Genomic DNA, 23,638 nt, shown 5'->3' with positions numbered 1-23,638 from the left:
GGAAGGGAGGAGTCTAGGTCACGTGATTAATAGGTAGTCCACAGTACTTGCGGGCAGTTAGGCTGTCTCCGATTCCTGGCCGGCAGGGAAAGGAGGGAGTGAATCTGTTATCCTGGGCCTGTATGTATAATAAGCTTTGAAAGTGGGGAGAGCAAGAATCTAGAAAATTAACTCGAAGAGGAGCTTTGCAAAATGACACATGGCCTCGGCTAGCAATGATGGCTGCAGGCGTGGGATTCTGCCTCCAAAGTCCCCGCGGACACAGGGTTTCCCAGCAGGCCCTTGGAGGATAGGGCTTCTCACGCTCACTGGGCAGCCACCTCTGGTGATAGCAACACAGCTGATCCTTACAGCAGTACGGACCCTTCAGGGGACAATATTCTTGTCACTTCCTGCCTCTCTTGGCTGTAGCACTTGGAGACAAGAGAGTGACTAAAATATCGCTGAGTTGTAACCTGGATGTGGCTCCATTTTTATCTAGTTGCTCATTAAAAAAAAAAAAATCCTAATTTCAGGGCTGGAGCGATGACTCAGTGGTTAAGAGCACGGGCTGCTCTTCTAGAGAACCTGGGTTCAATTCCTAGCAACCACATGATGGCTCATAAAATATACCAACAATTTTAAGCAGGAGGCTGGGTGTACATGTCTTTAATCTCGGTACTCGGGAGACAAAGGCAGGTAGATCTGAGGCCAGGCTGGTCTACATAGAGAAAAAAAATTAAATTACACATGACCTCTTACTGGATCCTAATTGAAAAATAAAGACATTTTGGAAAAATATGAATGTGGGTTAGATAGTAAACATTATAACCATGGCTCTGTGAATGTGCAAGAAAATTTCTATTGAACTGTATATGGGAAAAACGCTGCATGCAATTTTTAGTTCAGCAAAACCTGTAGAAAAACAAATATGGCAAAAAAATATTAAGAATGGTTGACTCTAGGTCTTCATTTTCCAAACTTTCTGTATGCTTGATAACTTTATAATTAGAAGCTGAAAATTGTAGCGCATTATGAATCATTCGTGTAACTGCAGCACTTGGGAGGCTGAGACAGGAGGATTGCTGTAAGTTCAAATAAAATAAATAAATATGCAACAAGTTCTGAGTTGGGACCTTTTCTCAATTTCAGTGGCAGTACCTACCTTCCTGCCTTCCTTCCTGCCTTCCTTTCTTCCTGCCTTCCTTCCTGCCTTCCTTTCTTTTTAAAAAAGATTCTATTTTAGTTATGTGAGTACATTGTAGCCATCTTCGGACACACCAGAAGAGGACATCAGATCCCATCACAGATGGTTGTGAGCCACCACCATGTGGTTGCTGCGGATTGAACTCAGAACCTCTGGAAGAACAGTCAGTGCTCTTACCCATTGAACCATCTCTCCAGTCCAGTGGCAGTACCTTTCTATTCTTTAATAAACTGCCTGTTTCTGCCTGTAAATACGTGTTAGAAATTGATTTTTTTTTTTTTTGGAACAAGTATGTTTGTTTTTTGTTTTTTTGGTTTTTTTTGTTTGTTTGGTTGGTTGTTTTTGGTTTTTTGAGACAGGGTTTCTCTGTATAACCTGGCTGTCCTGGAACTCACTCTGTAAACCAGGCTGGCCTTGAACTCAGAAATCCGCCTGCCTCTGCCTCCCGAGTGCTGGGATTAAAGGTGTGCGCCACCACGTCTGGCAAGTATGTTTTTTAAAAAAGGAATCAAAATAAAAAGAAAAACTGAGATGCCAATTTCAGTGGAAAGGTCAATTGGCTACAAGGATAAAATTAGTTGTAGAAAAACTGAGACCTAGATTTGGGAAGATGGAGAATGTGAAAGAAACAAGGTCTAAATAAAAAGGCCTGCAATGGTGGATAATTCTAGGAAAGGACAGAAGCTGAGGTCACATTTATAGCACAACTCTGCCTAAACAGTCTCTGGAGCATAAACTGGAAGAACTGCAGGTAAAAGCACCATGAGTCTGGAAGCCACCACAGGCTGGGGATTGCACAGACAGCCACAGCGGAGGAGGAGCCATCAAAGAACGAGGGCTGACTTTCCCTGTTGCTCATGGTTTAGACTGGGACTTGTCCAGCACTTGGAGGTAGTAGTTGTGTTTTAGAAAAAAAGGAAGGAGAGCCAGGATGTTTTGTAGGGCAGGGTGTGGTGAGGTGGGAGGGGTGCCTCAGGTGGCCCATGCTGAAGGGAGGGGGGAGGGAGACGCGAGAGGGAGAAAGGGGTCAGGAAGAGAAGGGGCAGAAAGACTAAGGGAGCAAACAGCCCCTTTTACAGTAAGCCAGGCATACCTGGGTGTTGCCAGGTAACAACTAGGGGCGGAGCCTAGAAGGAATGCTAGCGGTAGTCTTTCAACAGCAGAGGCAGCACAAACAGGATAGCCGCCCTGCTGAGCCCGAGTACCTTCCCAGAAGAGACCAGCATTGTGCAGACTGTTCAAAACTTAGGAGTTCATGGAGGCTGACAAGCTGTTCTTCCAAGGTCCTCTGCAAGCTGCATTAGCCAGTGCGTGACGTAGGACAGCATCTATGGAAGCCTTCCTGAGGTCCCTTCCAGGTTGCAGCTCTGCTCAAAACCAGTTTTGATCTCAACTCCTAGGGACCTTTGAAGTCCCACCCTAGGCGCCAACCATCTCCCATTCTTTCTCCTGCAGTCCCCAGAATGACCCCATGGCAGGGCTCAGTAGATAAAGGCAAGAAAGGTGCTTGCTGTTAATTAAGTCTGTCAGCCTGAGTGGAACCTGATGGACCCATGCGGTGGAGGGGACAACTGACTTCTTCACGTTGTCTTCTATGTCCATGTGTGCTGTTACTTTCCCCTGCCTGCCCAAATGAATACATACAGCCAAAGTCTCTCAAAGAATGAAAGCAAAGACAACGTATTTCAGAGGAGCGGCTGCGGGTGTAAGCCTTGGATTGTGATGTCCAAGGCAGGGTGGCAGCCAGTGTCCAGCTCTGTGAGCGAGGCACTACCTGCCCCGTGCTTTTCATTCCCCTTGGCTTGCAGCTGACTGGGCAGGTCCGCCTCACTTTTGAGGACTGTCTCCCCGACCTAGGACACAGAGCCTCACTTTACGTGATGCTTTCCTTGGACCTCCATGGAGCCTCTAACCCAGTCAAGTCCGCATGTAAACCCTCATAAAGGCACAAGTTAGGGATGTTAGGAATGAGGGGGCGGGGCATTTGTATTGATCCTAAATGTATTGAGCAGGTCATAAGACTCTAAAATATCCATGCCAAGGTTTGAAAACACGTGAGATGTGTAGATTCTTAGAAAACATGAACACTGATTTTAAAAAATCTGAATAGTCCATCAACACTTTTGAAACTGAATTTATAATTCAAGACATTCGTAAAAATAGATCAGCAGGTATCTTACACAAGTGTGAGACTGGAAACTGTGAGTGAAAATCCCGGGAATGTTTCCCAGTGTTTGGGGATGCCGTCGTCATCCTGACACGAGAGCAGACACATCAGGGGAAAGGCGTGAAAGCCAGCTTCCTTCAAGCCTAAAATCATTAATAGTTTTGCAAACAGAGCACAGCACTGTATGTAATACTGTGACTGGGCAGAGCTGCCTCTAAGCACACGAGGCTTGTTAGCTCACTGTATGTGCTGCAGGTGCCAAGGCCTGGGAAGGGGAATGCACCTGCCCTCTGTGGCTGGCAGACAGAGGTGGCCCGAGCGAGCCCAGGGGTTAACTGTGGTGTAACTGGCCACGGTGGTACTGGGAGGCTGGGTGGAGATGGCTGAGTTTGGTTTGTGGGGTCTGCAGTGAAGAACAGTCAGAAAAGGTTTGCAGCTATGTGTACCAACGTGGGATGACCTTACATCGATACATAAACAATTTTCAAAACACGTGTTGAATGGGAATGGACTGTCTATCCCTAAAGAGCATGTTCTATGTCACTTTAAATCAGGTGAAGGGAGACTTGAGGGTGACATGCACTGACAGTGGCAATGGCAGTGTGTTAACTCGGGGGAATCTGAGGACTTTAAACTTAGTTTGTCGGATGTCAGTTGTACTGCAGCAAGGCTGTAGGACCAAGTTCTTGGGTCTGGAGTGAGACGCCTGCAGTGAGCAGTGAGGAAGTTAGCAGTACACACGGATTTTCCTAGAGGAGCTGTAGGAGCCCGGCTGCAGTGGCTTCACTCCGGTTTAGTCTGATGTACGAGAGATACTGTTGGGAATGCTTTTTTTTAGACACAGGAGTCTGAGACTATGGAAGAAACCCAGGATTCTGACAGGATCTCTTGATGCTTTATAACTGGATGCCAGAGACGACGCCCTCTACGCGCACTTCTTGTCCAGAAGCACTGCATGCTCCTTTTTTAGTTCAAGCATGTTCACCAGTGGCAGGATACTCTGACAGGAGGAACCAGCCTTCAGGCCCGAGAGTGAAGGGTGGGAAATGCTCACAGGAAACTCACACACTGCTGATGGGGAAAGATGAATGCAGGTGAGCCCAGTCAGCTCCCTTTGGACCCTGGGTTATGTCTGAGGTCCCGGAGTCCCTGCTTTCCATCAGATCCTAGCTCTGCCTTTGGCAGGTCACAGGAAAACCACTGTGTTGCTAAGGCCCTTGCTTCCCCCCGACATCAGATGGCTGTTTTCTAGGAGTGCTCTGAAGAACAGTTCCGTAAGACGATGTAGGGGCACTGCCATGAGAATGCACCTTCCCACAGCCACTTATGTGAACTGTAGTAACTGCCCAGAGCAGTATCTGGAAGGGCTTCACAATAAATGTTGTTTTCCACTCCGTTAAAAACACTGTGCCATCTGAACTCCAGGTTGGTGAGGTCTCTAACTGACCATGCGTGAACCTTTCCCACATGGACTAAGAAGCCTGGAGCCCAGCTCTGAACCCTCTGGAATCCTGAGTGACTTCCTGGCTCGGTAACAACACAATGTCTTTCTTTCCCACCTTCTCACTTCCTCATTTATTCATTTATTTCCTCACCTTAAATACAGTTCTTGTAAATTGTTTAAAATCCTTTTTATAACTAAATAGGATACGCACTCACATACACCGTCAATTCAAGTAGATTCACATTTGCAAAAAAAATCTAAGAAGTTTAAATTATATATGTTTCTGTGTAGGTCTATACACAAGTGCACTGCCTCCAGTGGCCAAGAGAGGTTGTTACCCTCTTCAGCCCTGCAGCTGAAGTTACAAGGGGTGTATGTAAGCCAAAATGAGTGCTAGGAACTGAACTTGGATCCCTAGTTAACAGTAGCTGCTCTGACCACTGGGCTGCCTCACCTCTTTAGCCTCCACTCCTGTTAAGGTTTTTTTCAGCCAGTGTCCTCCTTTAGCCTGGATGCATAAAGAAATGGATTTCTTGGCCAGGCATGGTGGTGCACGCCTTTAATCCCAGAATTTGGGAGGCAGAGGCCGGTGGATTTCTGAGTTCGAGGCCAGCCTGGTTTACAAAGTGAGTTCCAGGACAACCAGGGCTACACAGAGAAATCCTGTAAAGGATTTCCTTCTACTCAAGGATGTTCCTCTGGATACAACCAGGATAGAGTAACTGTGGGTTTCAAGCCCTGGATCTGACTAAAACCACAGGGCCTTTAGCAAAATCCTTAACTTCTCTCATCTAGTTCCTTCCCCTGTAGCGTGACAGCTCATAGGACGTCTACTGGAAAGACCAGAGGCATTCTCTCCGCTAGGGACCACAGATTTACTGAGGTGCCTATGCTAGTAGGTTCATAGTCCCTTGTTAGTCCCTGCTGGCAGATCTTGGAAGTGGCTCTTTGATTTCTGCTGAGTTTCTGCCCCAGGCAATGACACACCCCTGCACTCCAAGCCTGCAACCTACTATTCTTTAGGCTGAGGCAGGAGAATGAGTTGAAGGCCAGCTAGGATACACAGTGAAATACTGTTTTCAAAAACAATTATGACAGCTGGGCACGGTGGCACACGCCTTTAATCCCAGCACTCGGGAGGCAGAGGCAGGCGGATTTCTGAGTTCGAGGCCACCCTGGTCTACAGAGTGAGTTCCAGGACAGCCAGGGCTACACAGAGAAACCCTGTCTCCAAAAACAAAAACAAACAAACAAATACAACAAATCTTAAAAAAAAAAAAACCAATTATGACTAAGAATAACTTGTGTCCACCTGCATACGAGTGAGTGAGCATGTGTGGCATATATGCTAAGATGGTCCTTCCTGTGGAGGGCCAAGTGTTTCTCAGCCTTCATAAGGATTCTGAGACTCACAGGTCACCCAGCCTGTGTAACACATGGCTGTACGCAGTGACTTTCTTCTGAAGTATCTTTCAATTAAGCTATATTCCTGCTTGAGGTTTTTTCAGTAACAAATATGCACATAAAACCTTTTTTTCTCCCTCTTTAACCTGGTTTTTAACCTGGAAAGACTTTCCGTTGTCATCCCTGCCTGTTAGAAAGCAACCATTTCCTAAGACTCACATCAAAACCTTTTTTCTACTTTTTAAGTTGTAACCAATCTTGTTCTCAAAACGACTCTGGTACATTGTTTTACACACACATTACTATTGTTGGGGCCTTGGGGGCACACATGTGGATGTGCTGAGGGCACAAACTTGTGGAGACAGGCTCCCTGGGCTGCAGGGGCTAGAGTCAGGGTGCCAGGCTTTCCTGAGGAATGCCTTACCCCAGCGAGCCATCTCCCTATCCCAAGACTTTCAAAACTCCTATTCTAACATTTGATATATAACCTGTTTTCTCTTTAGACCTCACAAGTCTTTTGGGTTCTTAAACCTTTGTTCTAGTTTTGTGTCTTTCCTGCTGCATCCATACCCTGGGTTCTAAGCTTTCAGCTAGTAGGCTCGGCAGGAAACCTGGCATGTAGTTGGTAAACATGGGCTAGTACTTTGAACTTCCTCATTAAGAATTCTGAGATCCAACAATACTTCTGGTTTACTGGAGTAAAAAGTCTTTCAGCTCTTTGATCATTTTAATTTTTTTACGTTTTGAGAAAAGGTCTCTCACTTAAGCCTGGAACTTACCATGTAGACCAGGTAGGCTTCAACTTTACATTCCTGCTTTCCAGACTTCGCAACCTCAGCTTTCCAAATTTTGGGATTAGAGGTGAGCCACACACACCCTGCTGGATTCCTAACATGCTTTAGGCTGTGCTGCTGTGAATGAATCTCTGGCTGGACTTTACCGGCACAACAACAAATCATACAAGATGACACACAGGAACGGTAAACTTTAAGGCTTGAATGGAGCCTACTAGGGGGGCATCACTGAGTCGGCCTGTTTCCAGGAGCATCTCTGCGTTCAGGTTTCCTTCCCAGGCCTTTTGTCACTCCAGAGAAGGTCTGGGCAGGGATGCTTGAAAAGGAGTCCGGGGCAGAAGGGCGTGCTGGGATGCTTCCCCTTCAAGTGCATAAACGTAGCGAGAGCAGGGCAAGCACGCCACCCTCCGACCCCTTCCGTCTCCTGAGGAGTTGGGGGTGAGGACTAAGAGGGTTGGCAGTCCCGACCGGCGTTCGAAGTCCGGGATGGAGCACCGAGAAGCCTCCGAGGCACAGTGCAAACCAGGCCAGGGGCCTGCAGGCCGGTGATGCCGGCGGCTCGCCGAGCTAGGTGACGCCGCCGCCGGTCGGGCCGCGCATGCGCACAGCGGCGCCCCCGCCCCCACCGCCCGCTCCCAACGCCCCCGCCGCGGCCCGCGGGCCATGGAACCCGCCGAGGCCCGCGCGGTCCGAGCGCTGCTGCCCGCGCGTCCGGGCGCCGTCGCCCCGTGAGCCCGGCGGGCTGGGTCCGGCCGCCGCCGCCGCCGCAGCCCGCCCGCCAGCCCGCCCGCCGGTGCCGCGCGTGCGCGCCTGCCGAGGGAGAGCGCGAGTGAGGGGTGGGCCGCCGCGACGATGCCGCGGGGCCGCCCCCCGAAGCCCCGGGACGGTGCGGCGCGCGGCGACTCCGGTAAGGCCCGCGGCGGCCGCCGAGTCCCCGGATGGGCGCGGGGTGCGCCGGGAGCGGCGCGGAGGGCGGGCGGAGGCGACTGGCCGGGCGGGCGCAGCGCGGGCGGACGGATACGGGCGCCGCGGCCGGGCCCCTCCGCGCTGGGCCTACTTTCCGGGCCGTGGCGGCGCGGGGGCGGCGGCGCGGGCGGCGGCTTCCTCCTCCTCCTCCTCCTCCCGAGTTCCTGTCGGCTCCCTCCCCGAGCCCCTCGCTCCGGGCTTTTCAGAGTCTCAGTTCTTCGAATCTCCTCGCCGTCCTCCCTAGTCCCGATCCTCCAGCCTCCCCTGGTCCCCCGCCCTCCATGTCGCCCGCTCCGCGTCGTCGTCCCCTCAAGTCCCCTCCCTCCATGTCTCCCCTGTCCCTTCCGCCTGTCCCCTGCCCTCCTCGGCCGCCCTCGGCGCAGGCCCCAGGGAGTGTCCGCTCTTCCGGTGTATCCCGGGTTCCTACCGCGGGAGGGGGGACCCCGTCCTGGCAGGGACCGAGGCCTGGGGGTTGGGGGTGCGGGGGTCGGGGGGAGTGCGCACAGTAGGCTCTCGTGCGCATAGTAGGCCTCCGGAGGCCTTTCTCTCTGTGTTATTTATGCTAAGAGGCTGAATTGGTTTGAGCTATCTCGGGTCTGTTTCTTCCGGAAGGAGAAGTGCACAGTTTTACAGCAGGCAAAGAGATGGGGGAAAAATGTCACCCACACCGTCGCCTCCCCTCAGCCTGGCGCTTAGTGGGGGCCCCTCCTCCAGTGCGAGGAGGAGGAAACAAGCATCCATTGCCTCCGCGTTGCTTTGAGATGGGATGGGGGTCATCGGGTTGAGAGGCACGGAGCTCAGCTGTACGTGCCAGGGTTTAGTCTCAGTCTTGGGTAATACCTGCCCCGGGAGTCCCTGCATTTGTGGTCCCGAAGCGACCCCGGGCGGTTTGTGCAGTCAAGCTGGCTGGGAAAGGACCCTGCCTGGGTGTTGGGAAGGCGGTGCCCGTCTGGGACGCAATGAAAGGTGAATCGGCCCAACTTCTATTATGTTTACATTAGCAGGTTGCTGCTTAGTGACTACTCAGGGTTGGACTGTCTGTCCTTGGGGATGAGTGCACTGAGGTTCCCAGAGCTGTGATCAAGGAGCCCAACGGTCAGATCCCGCCATGGACCTACAATGGACTGTGTTAAGTTGGTCCTTTGGGAGAAAGGGGTGAGGAGTTGGCAAGCTTGGGAACAGGACACCCAAAGTAGAAGTTAGCAAAGTACTGCTGTTGCCCTTCACAAAGTCAGCAGGCGTGTCACTTAGAGTGATATGAACACTTTGACATATTTGAAATAGACAGGGAGCTATTTCACAAACTGTATAGTTAGTGTTGTTTCATGGTTTGCTTGTGGAGCAATGGTGGCCGTATGGTAATGTTAGCAGGTATGGAGATCTGTGATTTTGAATAACTGCTCAAAATAGTCATCGATGCCTGCTTTGGCCTTGACCGTGTTTTCATTGTGTGTGTGTGTGTGTGTGTGGTTTTCTTTTGTTGAGATGTTTTATGCCCGTAATTGGGTAAGGTTCAATATGGAATAAGGCTGAGAGAGACAGAATGGTAAATTTCTGTTGAGCCAGCTGAGGATTCATTCCTATCCCAGCACTCTATATTTTACAGATGATATCCCAGTCCTTAAAGGACCAGATCATAGCAATAATTCTGCTTCTCTTGTTTTCCAAGACATTTCTAGCTAAATCTTTAAGAACTTTTAATAACATTTTTTTTAACTGTGTGTACTGTTGGCAATTGCTTATAAGATACTGAGCTTGCCAGCTCCATAGCTAAACTTGTAGCTCCTTTCCCAGAACTGAGTTTGCTGTCCACCACACCTTCCCAAGGCACCCACAGCTCAAGAGGTGGAGCTTTCAAACAGGACTCGGATGGCCTGTAATCCCATCACTTTCCACTTAGATCACCTCTCCAGCCGTGATCTAGAGCCACACCCTGATGATGTTTAAGAACCTGTCACTGGGATTTTGATGTAAACGTCACATGTCCCCAAACCCTTAGACCTTAGTTTTCAGCCCTCTTCACTGTGGCTTTGCTGGTTGTCCTAGATAGTGCCAATTTTGGCCTTTTGTTTTTGGCTACTGTGTTTTTGTCTTTGGCCTTACCCTTTTGAGAGATCATCTTCTTTTCCTCTGTACCCCAATTGTTGCCCTTTTTAGCTCTCCATTGGACCTGCTTGAAGGCAGCTTTGTCGCAGCAGGCTCACCACCATGGTTCTCAAGTTGTGGTACTTGGGACCCCGAGGGCTCCTTGAGGCACTTTCAGAAGTATGGGTGATAAATATTTTATAATGTCACTAAGAGTACTTGGCTTTTTCACTTGGCTAACGTTGAAAGCCGCTGTGGGTATAACTACAGCAAGCTTAGCGCACACTATTCTGGTGTGTGCCGTATCTGTGTGACTGTTGGGTCTTACATCCCAGCCAAACATTTCACAACAGGGAGCATTCAGAGGCAGATACGAGAATCCAGCTGTTACTTTATTTCTATTTTTATTTTTTTAAAGATTTATTTATTATATGTAAGTACACTGTAGCTGTCTTCAGACACCCCAGAAGAGGGCATCAGATTTCATTATGGATTAGCCATCATGTGGTTGCTGGGATTTGAATTCACGACCTTCAGAAGAGCAGTTGGCACTCTTAACCGCTGAGCCATCTCCAGCCCCAGCTGTTACTTTATTAAGTCAGACATTAAAAACTTTGTAAACCAGGCAAGATGGTACATACCTTTAATCCTAGCATTTGGGCAGTAGAGAGTGGTGGGTTTCTGAGTTACAGACCAATCAGAGATACACTGTAAGACCCTGTCTCAAAAAAAGAAAAAAAATTGTAATTTTGTAAAAATATTTTTCATAAAGATGTATCATGTTACTGTGCAACAAACTGATTTAAGAGAAATTAGATTTCCGAGTGTTGTGTGCATGAATGTATGTGCATCACAGGAGTGAGTGGTGGTTCCCTGGAGGTTGGAAAGAGGGTGTGGAATCAACTGGAGCTGGAGCTGAGGATAACTGTGAGGCACAGTGTGGATGCTGGGAACCAAGTCCAGGTCCTGAACAAAAGCAATGAGTGCTCTTAACCACTGAGAGAAACCTGACACTAGGCCATGCTAATCTAGGTCTCACTGTTTAGTTCACATAGTGTCAAATTCACGCCAGTTCTCTTACCTCTGCGTCCCAAGTGTTGGGGTTGGGTATGAGCTACCATGTTCAATTTAAAAGTTAGCTTTCTAGGAGAGCTGTTAATAAAATCTGTATAAATGGCAGGTCTTTGAAGTCCTCACTGGTATTTAAGGTGTGCGTAAGATGTATGAGGCCCACTGCTCGCTCCATCGGTCACTTCCACCTTACAGTCTGGTCATGTGTCCAGCCTTTGGTCACGACATTAGGATTATTTTAAACAGTGTCTAACTCTGTGACCTTGGCTGACCTAGAACTCCACGTTCTCCTGCCTCTCGAGGCATGCACTGTCATGCCCAACATATTGTGAACTTAAAGGATCACTCTGAGGGCTTTTGTAGTTGAGGGGAACTGGAATTGTACAGATGAAGTCATTTGGAAGGTGAATCCACCCTGTACTAGCTGCATTGGAATCTGGAATGTATGTTTTGTTCTGCTTGAGAAAAGCAGTACTCTGCATGTGGCTGAGCAGGTTCATTCCAGTTGCGAACAGCCATTATGGTAGGTAGGTATTGTGCTAGGTACTGGGGACACAGAGCTACGTCCAAGACATGGCCTGTGCTATCACTCTTCAGGATAGTGAACTCAGGCAAAGATAGGGTGGCAGCAGATAGCAGCCTGAGTTTCCTAGAAAAAGCAATGGGAAAAAAGAAGTTCAAAGAAGGGACTGGCAGCAGGGCCTGGTAGAGATAATAGGATCAAGATTCAAGACCACATATATCTGCAGAGTTCAAGGTCAGTAGGGACTACTGGAAACCTGATTTCAAAAGCACAAGGCCCAAAAAGAAGTCGGAGGAGGAGGAGGAAGAGGAGAGAAGAAGAAATGTTGACCCACCCCAATCATTTATGAAATATAATTAGGGTATATAGATTGGGTGTGATGGTGCATACCTTTAGGCAAAGACAGACAATCTCTAGGTTCTAGGACAGCAGAAGGTCTCCATAGCAAGTTCAAGGCCAGTCAGAGGTACACAGTGACTCTTGTCTGGAGAGAGGAAAGGAGGGAGAAGAGGAAGAAGGAAGAAAGATTTGCCTCTCTTGTAGATGGGTGAGCCAGCATTGGTCCACACACACAGAACTGTACCCAGAAAAGCTGTGTGCATCCAACATTGTGGTACTTCTACTACATTTCCCTACCCACTTTTATATATATTTTTTATTTTTTTAGGAAGTTCAAGATATTTTTCTAATAATTTCCAGTGTGGACTACTTTCCAAACATTTGGAGCTTTGGTTTGATTTTTTTTTTCTTTCCCTTTTGTTCCTTTATTTCCTTTTCTTTCTTCTCTTCTTCCTCTTCCTCCTTCATCTTCTTTATTATTCTTATTTTGTTGTTGTTTGTTTGTGTGGCCCTGGCTATCTTGGAACTAGCTCTGTAGCTTAAGCTCATGTTAGAGATTTGCCTGTTTCTGCTTCCAGCGTTCTGGGATCAAAGGCCTGCACAGCTGCTGCCTGGCTACATTTAGAGCTTTTAAAATTCCCCCACCCCCACCCTCTCTGACTTGTAGCTCAGTTGTCAGAAGACGTCTTGGATCATGTTCTTTAATCATTTCGATTTACTGAGGCTTGTTTCATGTTCTTTGATCCATTTTTGCTAACCTATTATCACAAATACTTACAAATACTCAAAATTCAGAAAAGTGTTACTGTTCTCTTATTTATGTTTGGCCATTCTAATGAGTAGTACCTCGTTCTGGTTTTGATTCATTCATTAATGATTAATGGTGTTGAGCATCTGTGTAGACTTTCTGCTCCCGACAGAGCCGCCGTAAGGAAGAAGGACTTATTTTGGTACATGGGTCCAGAGGTGCTGGTCTTTTGAGTCTAGCTTGCCTTAGTAAGGCTGAAAATTACATGCAGGACCTTAAGCAGCGGCAGAGAGGGAGCAGGAAAAGGAACAGAGAGGACCTTGGACACAAAGACCCCCAGGGACGTCTGCACTGACCTGCTTCCTAGTGTCCAGAGCCTCCTAAATTAGAACCAACCAGCTGGGGACGAAACCCTCTGAGCACTCGTGCCTCTGGGGACACTTCCTATCTAACCCACAACGCTGTCTTTCTCTGCATTTGTATATTTTTGTCTTTAGGAAAACGTTTATTGGGCTGGAGAGATGGCTCAGCGGTTAAGAGCACAGACTGCTCTTCCGAAGGTCCTGAGTTCAAATCCCAGCAACCACATGGTGGCTCACAACCATCTGTAATGAGATCTGATGCCCTCTTCTGGGGTGTCTGAAGACAGCTACAGTGTACCTACATATAATAAATAAATTTAAAAAAAAAAAAAAAAGGAAAACGTTTATTAAATTTGTTCCGCAAACTTGACTGGCTTGCGTTTTGAATGTTGAGTTATATGAGTTCTACTGATTGAATGTTTTTTTCCCCCAGCTGTAGCTAGTAGCAAGAAGATTAAAATTTTAGTGATAGTGTTCTTTGACATACAAAATATGAAATCCAATCTCCTTATTTTTTCCTTCAACCTCTTTAGCTCAAACCTTTGAGGACCTGTGTGGTGGCGCATGTCTCTAATCTCAGCACTCAGGAGGCAGAGGCAGGTGGATTTCTATGTATTGAAGACCAGCCTGGGTCTACATTAGCAAGTGCCAGGCCAGTTGAAGCTACATAGATCCTCTCTCAAACAAACAAGAACAAAAAAAAAACATTAAAAAAAAACCAAACCAAACAAAACAAAATTACAGAAAAACAAAACCCAAACAATAAAAGAAAACAAAGCAAAAGCCCATTAGAAATTCCGAGTTGGGGGGCTGGAGAGATGGCTCAGAGGTTAAGAGCTTTGACTGCAAAGTCCTGAGTTCAAATCCCAGCAACCACATGGTGGCTCACAACATCTGTAATGAGATCAGATGCCCTCTCCGAGTGTGTCTGAACTCAGCTATCCTGTACTCATATAAATAAAAATAAATTAAAAAGAAATCACAGTTGGGAAGGTTTTCCCTTAGTAGTTTCTGTAACTTTATCTCTCTCTGAGATAGGACCTTACCACCTAGCACTAGCTAGGCTGGAGCACAGAGACCTGCCTGCCTCTGTCCCCCCTGAGTGTGACACCATTTCCACTCAGCTGACTTGGCCACTGTTGCTCAAGCTTTCCTTGCCTCCTGCTGCTCCTGCCTTAGACTTTGGAATGCTGGGATTACAGGCAGAAACCACTCTGTTTTATCTTTCAGTAGTTTGATATTCTTGGTACTTAAATGAGATCTTTGTTCAGATTTGCAAGTGGATGGTATGAGGTACAGATCCGAATTCATTCTTTTACATCTAGCCAGCTGTCTTCCTGCCCTGGAGCCTTTTTTTTTTTTNTTTTTTTGTTTTTTTTGTTTTTTCGAGACAGGGTTTCTCTGTGCAGCCCTGGCTGTCCTGGAACTCACTTTGTAGACCAGGCTAGCCTCGAACTCAGAAATCTGCCTGCCTCTGCCTCCCGAGTGCTGGGATTAAAGGCGTGCACCACCACGCCCGGCTCAGCCCTGGAGCCTTTTATTGGAGACTGGCATTCTTGGTAGGATGCGAAGGTTTAGACTGTCAGTTCTGTTCCTCCAGTCTCCGTCTCCCTCCATGCCAGTTCCTCCCTGTCTTGGTGCAGGGCTTACACTCTGTACTAGCAGTCTTTAGTGCATAGCCACGGGGATTGTGAGGTGTGTGGTTGTGCATGTGCCACGCTGCCTCCAAATGACGTGGAGGACATGTCAGGCCCAGGGTCGCCATCATTGTCACCGTGTTCTCTTCCTCCTTCTGTTGTTGCTGCTGCTCTCCCTTCCCTTCCCTTCCCTCCCCCTCCCCCTCCCCCTCCCCCTCCCCCTTCTCCTTCCCTTTTTTCCTTCCTTCTTTTTCTTTTTCTCTTCTCTTCTCTTCCTTTCCTCTTTCCTCTTTCCCCTTTCCCCTCCCCCTTTCCCCTTTCCCGTTTCCCCTTTCCTTTGCTTTCCTTTGCTTTCCTTTGCTTTCCTTTGCTTTCCTTTTTCCTTTCCTTTCCTTTCCTTTCCTTTCCTTTCCTTTCCTTTCCTTTCCTTTCCTTTCCTTTCCTTTTTCCTTTCCTTTCTAGTATTGTCAAAAGAAGCACCAGATTTTGCAGTATGCTGTTGAACCTTAAATGCCCTGTTACATTTAGCTTACAAGTCTAGAACTCTGTGTTCAAGCTATTCAGGAGTCTGTAGACATTTCATATATTATTATAATTTAACTTCTAATTTTGTTATACTCAGATAATGTCTGTAGATTATCCAAATGCCTGTACCTTAGCAGTCAAAATTTGCAGGTAGGAAAAAAAGATCTGCCCGTCTTAAAAAAATTTCAGGCAGTAAAGCAGGGTCTTTCAGATGGGGAACTGGAGCAGCGCAAGGCATGGTAAAGACCGCACCAACAGAAACACTGCTCTTGTGGGCCTGAGAGAACCCCCGGGGCCAAACCCGTTCCTGGAAGGTATCTGCTGTGAAGATAGGAGGGAATTGATGTTCACAGACTCAGGCTTCTTGGATTTCAAACTTTACTCACGGTCAGCTTTATGTTGCAGAGACATTTGATGTCGGTTACATTCATGTATACTAATGATTTAGAATATAGTTGTTCACTGAAACTACTTATGCTTCAGACAGCTGGATAACTGGCCTGGCTCTGAGTTAAATATATTTAAGATTAAAAGAGCATATACCACCTTAGTCTTACACATTGGCATACGGTGGTACTGAGGAAATCCCGCTCAATCTGCTCTCTTTATTTGGGCAGAAAGTAGGCACTGCGTTCTCCTCTGAGATGACATCTTAAAAGGAGAAGCACTGAATTAGGAAGAAGCCTTGGGTTCATTGAACGATAACTGTTTATGCTGTTGGTAGGTTGGGACATTTTTGGTAAATGACACAGTCTCTCTTTTTTTTTTTAAAGTTTGGAATCTTTTTTTTTTTTTTTTAAAGGATTTTATTTATTTATTATACGTAAGTACACTGTAGCTGTCTTCAGACACTCCAGAAGACAGAGTCAGATCTCGTTACAGATGGTTGTGAGCCACCATGTGGTTGCTGGGATTTGAACTCCGGACCTTCGGGAGAGCGGTCGGGTGCTCTTACCCACTGAGCCATCTCACCAGCCCATGACACAGTCTCTTTGGAATCTTAGTTCCTTAGTGATATAGCAGAGGTAGAGATTGTGTGATTCTGTCTCAGTCTTTGTTTAAAAAAGGTAGACCTGAAAGGATAATGGTGAGATCTAGGGACTAAGAAGGGGAAGAGGTGGGGAGATGGAGCCTCAACAGAGGGAGGAGCGTGAACGTGGTCGATGCTTGCTGTACCCATGTGTGCAAACTCTTAAATGCTAGGAAAGACAGACAGACACGAAGTTGGGAAGAATGCAGTGTTTGAGCAGGTGGTTCCATCCACTGACAGGCCACCTACCGCCTTAAATATCTACTCTTTAAGATCACCCACCTCTTTAAAGAGTCTGTTGACCTCTCTGGCTGTAAATCTTGAGTGTAGGAGTTTTAAACAATTTTCAATATTAGTTTTGTGTAGTAAATTAGGAAATATGGTTCTGTAAGGATATACCTAAGAATAAAAATTTATGCATATTTTCCCTTAACTATTAAAGAATGTATAAAGTTGCAGTGTTTAGAATTAGTCAGTTTTCCTCAAACTTAAAATCTTTTTCTTCTCAAGGGTCTGCTGGGGAATGTTTGTGCCTTTATTTGCCTCGTGTGCCCCGCCTCCCTCTACCACCTGTCCTTGGCCACCTCTGGGATATTGTCTCCAGCAGGAATGTGACAGAAGGCTTAGGCCTAGGCCTACAAATGTCTAGTCCTCAGGTCTTTAGAGAAACAGAGCCATTTTGAACCCCCAGAACTTAAACTCAGCCCCATGTCTTGTCCTAGGTTTCTGAATTCACATGTTTTGGATCAGAGTTAATTTTGTTTTGGAGATAAGATCTCCTGTGTCATACATAGACTAGCTTCAAATTCACTGTGTAGTTGAAGATAATCTTGATTGAACTTATAAAAAAACAAACCCAAACCAACCCACTATCTTTTACTTTCTGATAATCACATGCATGCATACACTGTATCGTGATCACCTCCACCCCACCTAACTCCCCAGTCCCCACCCCCTAGCTGCTCCCTGATAATCACTTCTACCTTCATGCCCTCTCCTTTTTCTTTTTGTATCCCATTAGGTACAGTTAGTGCTTCCTACTGGAATGTCAACTGATCTCTTGTCTTAATCTTGTTAAGGTCTTGCGCAGGTAACGTTAGAAACTGAGTGAGTTCTTGGGTGCAGTGGTTGTGAGTGAGCAGAAGACCTGTGTCATAGTGGAACCCCCCCCCCCCCCATCCTCTGTCCCTCATATTCTCTCTGCCTCATCTCCTCTGGGCCTTGGACAGGGGTATGGAGAGAGCATTGTTGATATAGATGTCCCACTTAGGGTCAAATACACACGGTAATTTATTCTCACCTTTGACCAGTTACATTATAAGCTGCTGCCCCCTGCAGCAAGAGACCTGTCTGGCTAAGGGTGAGTTGTATTTTCAGGTCTTTGAATATAAATACAAATATTTAGAAAACAGTTTGACGTGTTCAGTTAGCAAAGCATGGGTCCTAGCTTCCCCACTAGGGCCTTTGACCTTTGGAGCCAGTATTATAGACCAGGCCTGATATCCCTCCTGTGATCAGTCTTGGTTATCCCTATGACCTTCTGGCTACAACTGCATCAGTGGACACAGCTGAAATCCTGATCTCCCTGAATCCATCTCCCAGGAGCTGGGATTACAGTAGTTGTAATTACACTGTGCCTGCTTTGTATGGCTCTTGGGATTGAACCCAGGACCTTATGCATGCTAACCAAGCACTCTACCAACTGAACTCTTTCTCCAGACTCCAGATTTGAATCCAAATGGCACGTGATTTTTTCATCCTTGAATGGCTCCGGTGCGTTATTTCCTTATACCCTAACCACAAGACTTGAAATGTGTGGACTTTAAACATTGCAGCTATTTAGAACATCTTAGATAGTATTGGCAACTTTATGAGTACTTGTACTATATTGTCATATTTTTTGATATTTGAAATAAGTTTGAAGTATTATTCCTGGATGGGAAATCCTTTTGTACAAACAGAATTGGCCAAGCAAGGGATTGCAGTCTCTCACTGTCTGAGAGAACAAAACTTATTGTTTTCTTTTTGACTTAATCTTTTTTTGTAGCAGTTTCCAGAGATAAATGAATTAACATTTTCACAGAGTTGCGCTTACTGAGTCATTTAAGAAGCTATCATACTCTTTTTGTTGTTGTTGTTTTGTTTTTTGTTTTTCGAGACAGGGTTTTTCTGTGTAGCCCTGGCTGTCCTGGAACTCGCTTTGTAGACCAGGCTGGCCTCGAACTCAGAAATCCGCCTGCCTCTGCCTCCCAAATGCTGGGATTAAAGGCGTGTGCCACCACTGCCCAGCTATTATACTCTTAATGTGAGTTAGATGTCTCACCCTGGGTTGCAGTAAAGGAAACAGTATTAGATAAGCTGATGAAATTCAAAGAACTTGTGTGTGTTTTTGTGTGTGTGTGTACACACTTATGTGTACATATGTATATATGCGTGATGCCTTAAGATATTAGTTTCAGGTTTCTAGAAATCCTACCAAGTATTTTGAATTTTTTTGCCCCATATCTCAAGCATCCCAACATTTCATTTTTTTTCTTTAAGATTTTTTATTTATTTATATGTAAGTACACTGTACCTGTCTTCAGATCTCTTTACGGGTGGTTGTGAGTCACCATGTGGTTGCTGGGATTTGAACTCAGGACCTCCAGAAGAGCAGTCAATGCTCTTAATCGCTGAGCCATCTCACTAGCCCTCAACATTTCTTATTTCTGTTAAAACTTATTTTTCATATTCAATATTTTACTAATTTTCTCTAAAAATGTCTATAAAATCAGAGAGAGAGCTCTGTGGTTGAGCACGCGCTGGTCTAGAGGGCGTGGGTTTAACTCCCAGCATCCACGTGTCGCTTTACAACCACTTGTAGCTTGACTTCCAGGGCATCTAGTGCCTGAAGACGGCCTCTGCAGGAGTAGCATGCACGCGCTGCGCAAGACTTACGTGCAAGCAAAGCGTCTGTCGATGTAAAATAAAAAAGTAGATAGCCAAATGATTTACTTACGTAATGGAGTTAATATCTGTATTCATTGTCCACATGAAATTTTACAGATGGGATTTTGGCGTTGAATGATGATGACATTGATGATGACTGTCCGATTCCAAACTTCCACAAATGTGAAATCTGTCTGCTGTCTTTTCCAAAAGAGTCCCAATTTCAGCGTCACATGAGGGAGCATGAGCAAAATGACAAGGTGCGTATTTCCAAAAGGATCCAGACAGGGGGTTTGAAATCAGAACGGGTATACCATCACATGTAAGAAAACTGTAGCTCATTTCAGAGTATGTAAATATTCTGCCATTCTTCTGAGAGTGTACTCTAGTGAGTGTATTCATGAGCAGACAGAGACACGGGACCTTTTGGTTCCTTAGTTTCTTATACAACTGAATTTGTATGTGTGTGTATGTATGTATATCTTATGGTTATTCTCAGATGTCTCTTCCTCAGAGGGCATTTTGCTTCCATGTTGTCTTTATGGCAGTTTTGAGAGGATTTACGTTTTGTTTGACAGTGGTGAGTACTGTCTTGGGGGATGGCTGGGGTACAGGCTACATGCGGGGCGTGTGTGTGTTTAGCATGTGTTCTACATTGCGTGGCTCCTTCCAGAAATGAGATAAGGAAATGGAAGGCAGTGCAGAAGCCCGATTAGAGGGGCGGGCCGGCTGGCTTGACTTTATGTAGAGAATGGAAGCTGGTCTCAGGTCTAGAGAAAAGACAGGATGGCTCCGGCCTCCGTTCACATGGTGTCACAGAGGGAGCTGGTGCAAGGCTTATAGTCTGTACTGCAGAGAAACACCAGCCATTACTTTATCCTTTTACAGGAAAGAAGGAGAATGTTTTTCCTGTAGAGGAAAATTTGTACTGAGAGAAGCAACTGTTGAAATCTAGAGGAAAATTGTGTATTTATTTTTCTAGAAGTGGTTTTGTTTACAAGTGAGTTTGTCAGCAATCTGTCTATAATATTTCACATTACAGATAGTTGTGGAGTTAGGGGTTGCAGCACATGCTTATGTCAGACTTGTGAGTAGAGGCAGGAGGATTGAGAGTTTGAGATCAGACAATATATTGTTCACTACCATCAAGAAAGGCAAGGACGTATTTTTACATGGGATGTTCTGTTTATAATGTCTTGGAAACTCCTTCCGAGGCTTTACCCTGTGCTTCCTGCTGGGATCCAGAAGAGACTGTTTTAGAAAGGGAAGCTATACTTTTTTGAGACATGGTATCTTTGGTTTTCCTGTACCTCACTACTCACTGTCTAGAGACCAGACTGGCCTCAGAGATCTACCTGCCACTGCTTCCTGCGTGCTGGGATTAAAGGGGTGCCCACCACACCGGGTACTTCTTTTAATAGCACCTGGAAACATTATAATTCAATTCCTTCCTTTATTTCAAATAGCCACACCGATGTGACCAGTGCCCCCAAACATTTAATGTTGAATTCAACCTGACACTTCATAAATGTACACACAATGCGGAAGATCCTGTTTGTCCCGTGTGCAACAAGAAGTTCTCCAGAGTGGCCAGTCTCAAAGCACATATTATGCTCCACGAGAAGGAAGAGGTAATTGCCTAACATACAGTTGTTGACTGACTGTTAAATGCATGTTCCCATTAGCCTGACTATACTTCTGAAGACTCAGCTCTCTAGAGCAGTTATTTCCTGTTACCACTGCAGCTACCTTTGTTACTAGTTCAGCCCATTCTGCCCACGATAAAGAGATCAAGGTCATAGGTAAGCAAGGAGGAGCGTTGAGGAGAATATCCGACCTGATGTTGGCGAAGAGGGTCATCACAGCAGGATTTCTTGGGTGAACCGAAAAGTAACCTGAAAAGCCAGGAGGGGGTCTTGGCATGCAAATATATGATTGTAATTTGCACCAATCACAGCACAGCTTCCAGGCCCACCAATCACAAAGCCTCACATGAGGACCAATCAGAGGCCACACATTAAACCAATCACATTCCGCCATGTTACTGGGGGAAATGCTCCCCACACTGACCTGTTGAGAGTAGCTGCAGGGAGACCAGGATCATCTAGAATTGTCAAGGCTCATCTTTCCTGGAGTGCTCTTCCCAAGCTGGTGCAGTTTGTCTGGAATGATTGTGAGTCGGGCAAGTCCTCCTGACATAGAAGCTGTGTCCAGCAGACATTAAAGTGCTCCCTCCGTGCAGTTGGAGCATGGCTTCTTTAAAGCATTTGTGAATGCTTAGCCGTAGTGACATAGTGCCCACTTATGGGCAGTGGAGAGGCTGCTCTCCTTGACGTGGTCTCTTAACTCAGTGTCATCCGGTTGAACCCAAAAAGCTTAGCTCCTTTGAAAGAAAAGTGAACATCAGAGAATACTTACAATAAAGACTGTTAATATTAACCTTCTGCTCTTATCAGCAGTGAGTATTGATGTGTACTAAGGAAATGCTCTACCACTGAGCTGTATCCAAAGTCTTAGGGTTTTTCTTTTAGTTTTTGAGACAAGGCATTCATTAGTTTTCCAGACTGAATTTACGCTCTGGTCTAGGCACTCATTTAGCATTCAGTCTTCCCTGCGATTACAGGCCTGCTTCACTCGGTCTTGACATTAATAATGATTTCTTAAATGTTTAAGTGGATTTACCTTTTGTCAGATGCCCTAGGCAATGTGGGGACTCTGTTTGGGAAATGGGAGCAGAGTCCAAGTAGGGGCAAGCACACAGATTGTCCAACACTGTTCGCAATCAATGACTGTGAAGGCTTTATGGGTGTGTGGGTTCATTTGTGCTGCCCAGCAGCGGACAAGGCTGTGGTCTTTGAGGTTAGGGACTGTGAAGCAAGTGCTATAGAAGATCAAGGGGGATGCACTGGGGACTCTGGCAAGGGGGTTTCCTGATGAACTGTGTAGCCTAGGCTGAAGAGAAATGCAGAGCGTGCCAGTGCTGTGAGGGTAAGGTCATTGGGCAGTGTCGCTGACACTTGGTCTGCACTCTGCTGTTCTGGCAAGGCTCAGTCTTCAGGTAACTAAAGAACAGCCACAGCTTTCCCACAAACACAGCTCCTCTACTTGTGTTCTGAGAAGGGTTCTGCTGTAGCCCAGGCTGACTTGGAAATTCCTGTGGAGTCGAGGGTCACCTTGAGCTCTCTGAACGTCTAGTAGAGCAGTGCTGAAATGGTAGGTATGCTCTACTACGTCCTGTCTACGCACTGTGGGGTCAAACCCAGGGCCTCATGTATGTCAGGAGGCAAAGCACTTGAGCCCGCCAGCTTCCACGCTCAGCTCACTGCCTCCATGCAGCCCCAGCTTTGGCAGGACACAGAGCAGAGTTGTTCTTTTCTCCTGATAGTCTTCAGGTGCGATTTAGAGTTATTGTGCTTTCATTTGTGACTAGAAGAAGGCTAGGTCGTCTTTTGTCATTTTTAAAAGGCTTGGGAGTCTTATACACTATTTTCAAGACCTTGCTTTCATTGTATTTATTTTTCTGCAAACATCATTCAGATTCTTTTCTAGGTGGGTTCCCAGGGTGGAGTTTGCAGTTGTTTTACAGTGACTCCATTTGCTGGGGTCCTTGTTCTGGTTCACCAAAGCCTTGGGCCTGGTGCTCCAAGTGCAGAGGGTGTCACTGCTGTGTTCTTATTGGTATCGCCTGATGTCATGCTGCCCTCTACTAATGTGGAGGCTGGAAGTGAGCACACCAGGGTTCATGAAGTCTATCACAGACAGCCCCTCTGTGGCTAACCACAGTGTCTAGTTGGAGTGGATGGATTGGAGTGACATCCTTCTAGTAGCCACTGAAACAATGAAACCCTCGTGACCTTTAATCTCAGCATTCAATTAGGAGTAAGCAGATCTTGTGAGTTTGAGGCTAGCCTTGTTTGCATAGTGAGTCCAGGCTAGCCAGGGCTACACAATGAAACCCTTTCTAACAAAACGTAAAAACTGAAACCAAAGCAAAATGTTACTAAGCTGGAGCGACACATTAGTTAAAATATACTCAAGTATAAGCTATTCAAGTCCTGAAGACTTCAGGGCTTTTGATGGCTTCAGTTTGGCACAGAGTCTAGTATCCTGTGTGTGTCTTCTACATCCAACAGCCTATCTGCCCCCATGAGGTGTTAAGCCTGTAGTCAGGATTAATAAGGCGTTTCCATTGGAAATGTATCACCTGTCACTGTGTTTGATGGTGTTTGTAGATTATAGTCACACATAGAATTCTCTTCCAACCTTTTTGTGTGAAGTCCTGTTTCTCTGGAGTTTTCATGGAACAAATGGACCAGTTGCCAAGTGCCCAGTAACCTTTGATGCACAATTCACTTTGTTTGAAAACTGGTTTTTTGTTTTTTATCCTTTACTAGAAGAAATGATTTTTATACATTTCTTTTTTTTTTTT

General features: G+C 46.2%; 1 protein-coding gene across 1 annotated transcript in view; it reads left to right on the top strand.

Moving 5' to 3' along the window:
- Window positions 1-7,790: 7,790 nt before the first annotated feature.
- The window catches only part of Znf236 (zinc finger protein 236), a 103,723-nt gene continuing 87,875 nt past the window's right edge, over window positions 7,791-23,638 (top strand). Inside the window, exons 1-3 of the mRNA XM_021150329.2 lie at window positions 7,791-7,902; window positions 19,327-19,469; window positions 20,676-20,840. Of these exons, the coding sequence (XP_021005988.1) occupies window positions 7,848-7,902; window positions 19,327-19,469; window positions 20,676-20,840 (363 nt within the window). The 5' untranslated portion in view covers window positions 7,791-7,847. The remainder of the gene's footprint in view (window positions 7,903-19,326; window positions 19,470-20,675; window positions 20,841-23,638) is intronic.

The sequence above is a fragment of the Mus caroli genome, chromosome 18, assembly GCF_900094665.2.
Source record: "Mus caroli chromosome 18, CAROLI_EIJ_v1.1, whole genome shotgun sequence".
In the NCBI taxonomy this organism is placed as follows: domain Eukaryota; kingdom Metazoa; phylum Chordata; class Mammalia; order Rodentia; family Muridae; genus Mus; species Mus caroli.
This window is presented reverse-complemented; position numbering and strand designations above follow the sequence as displayed.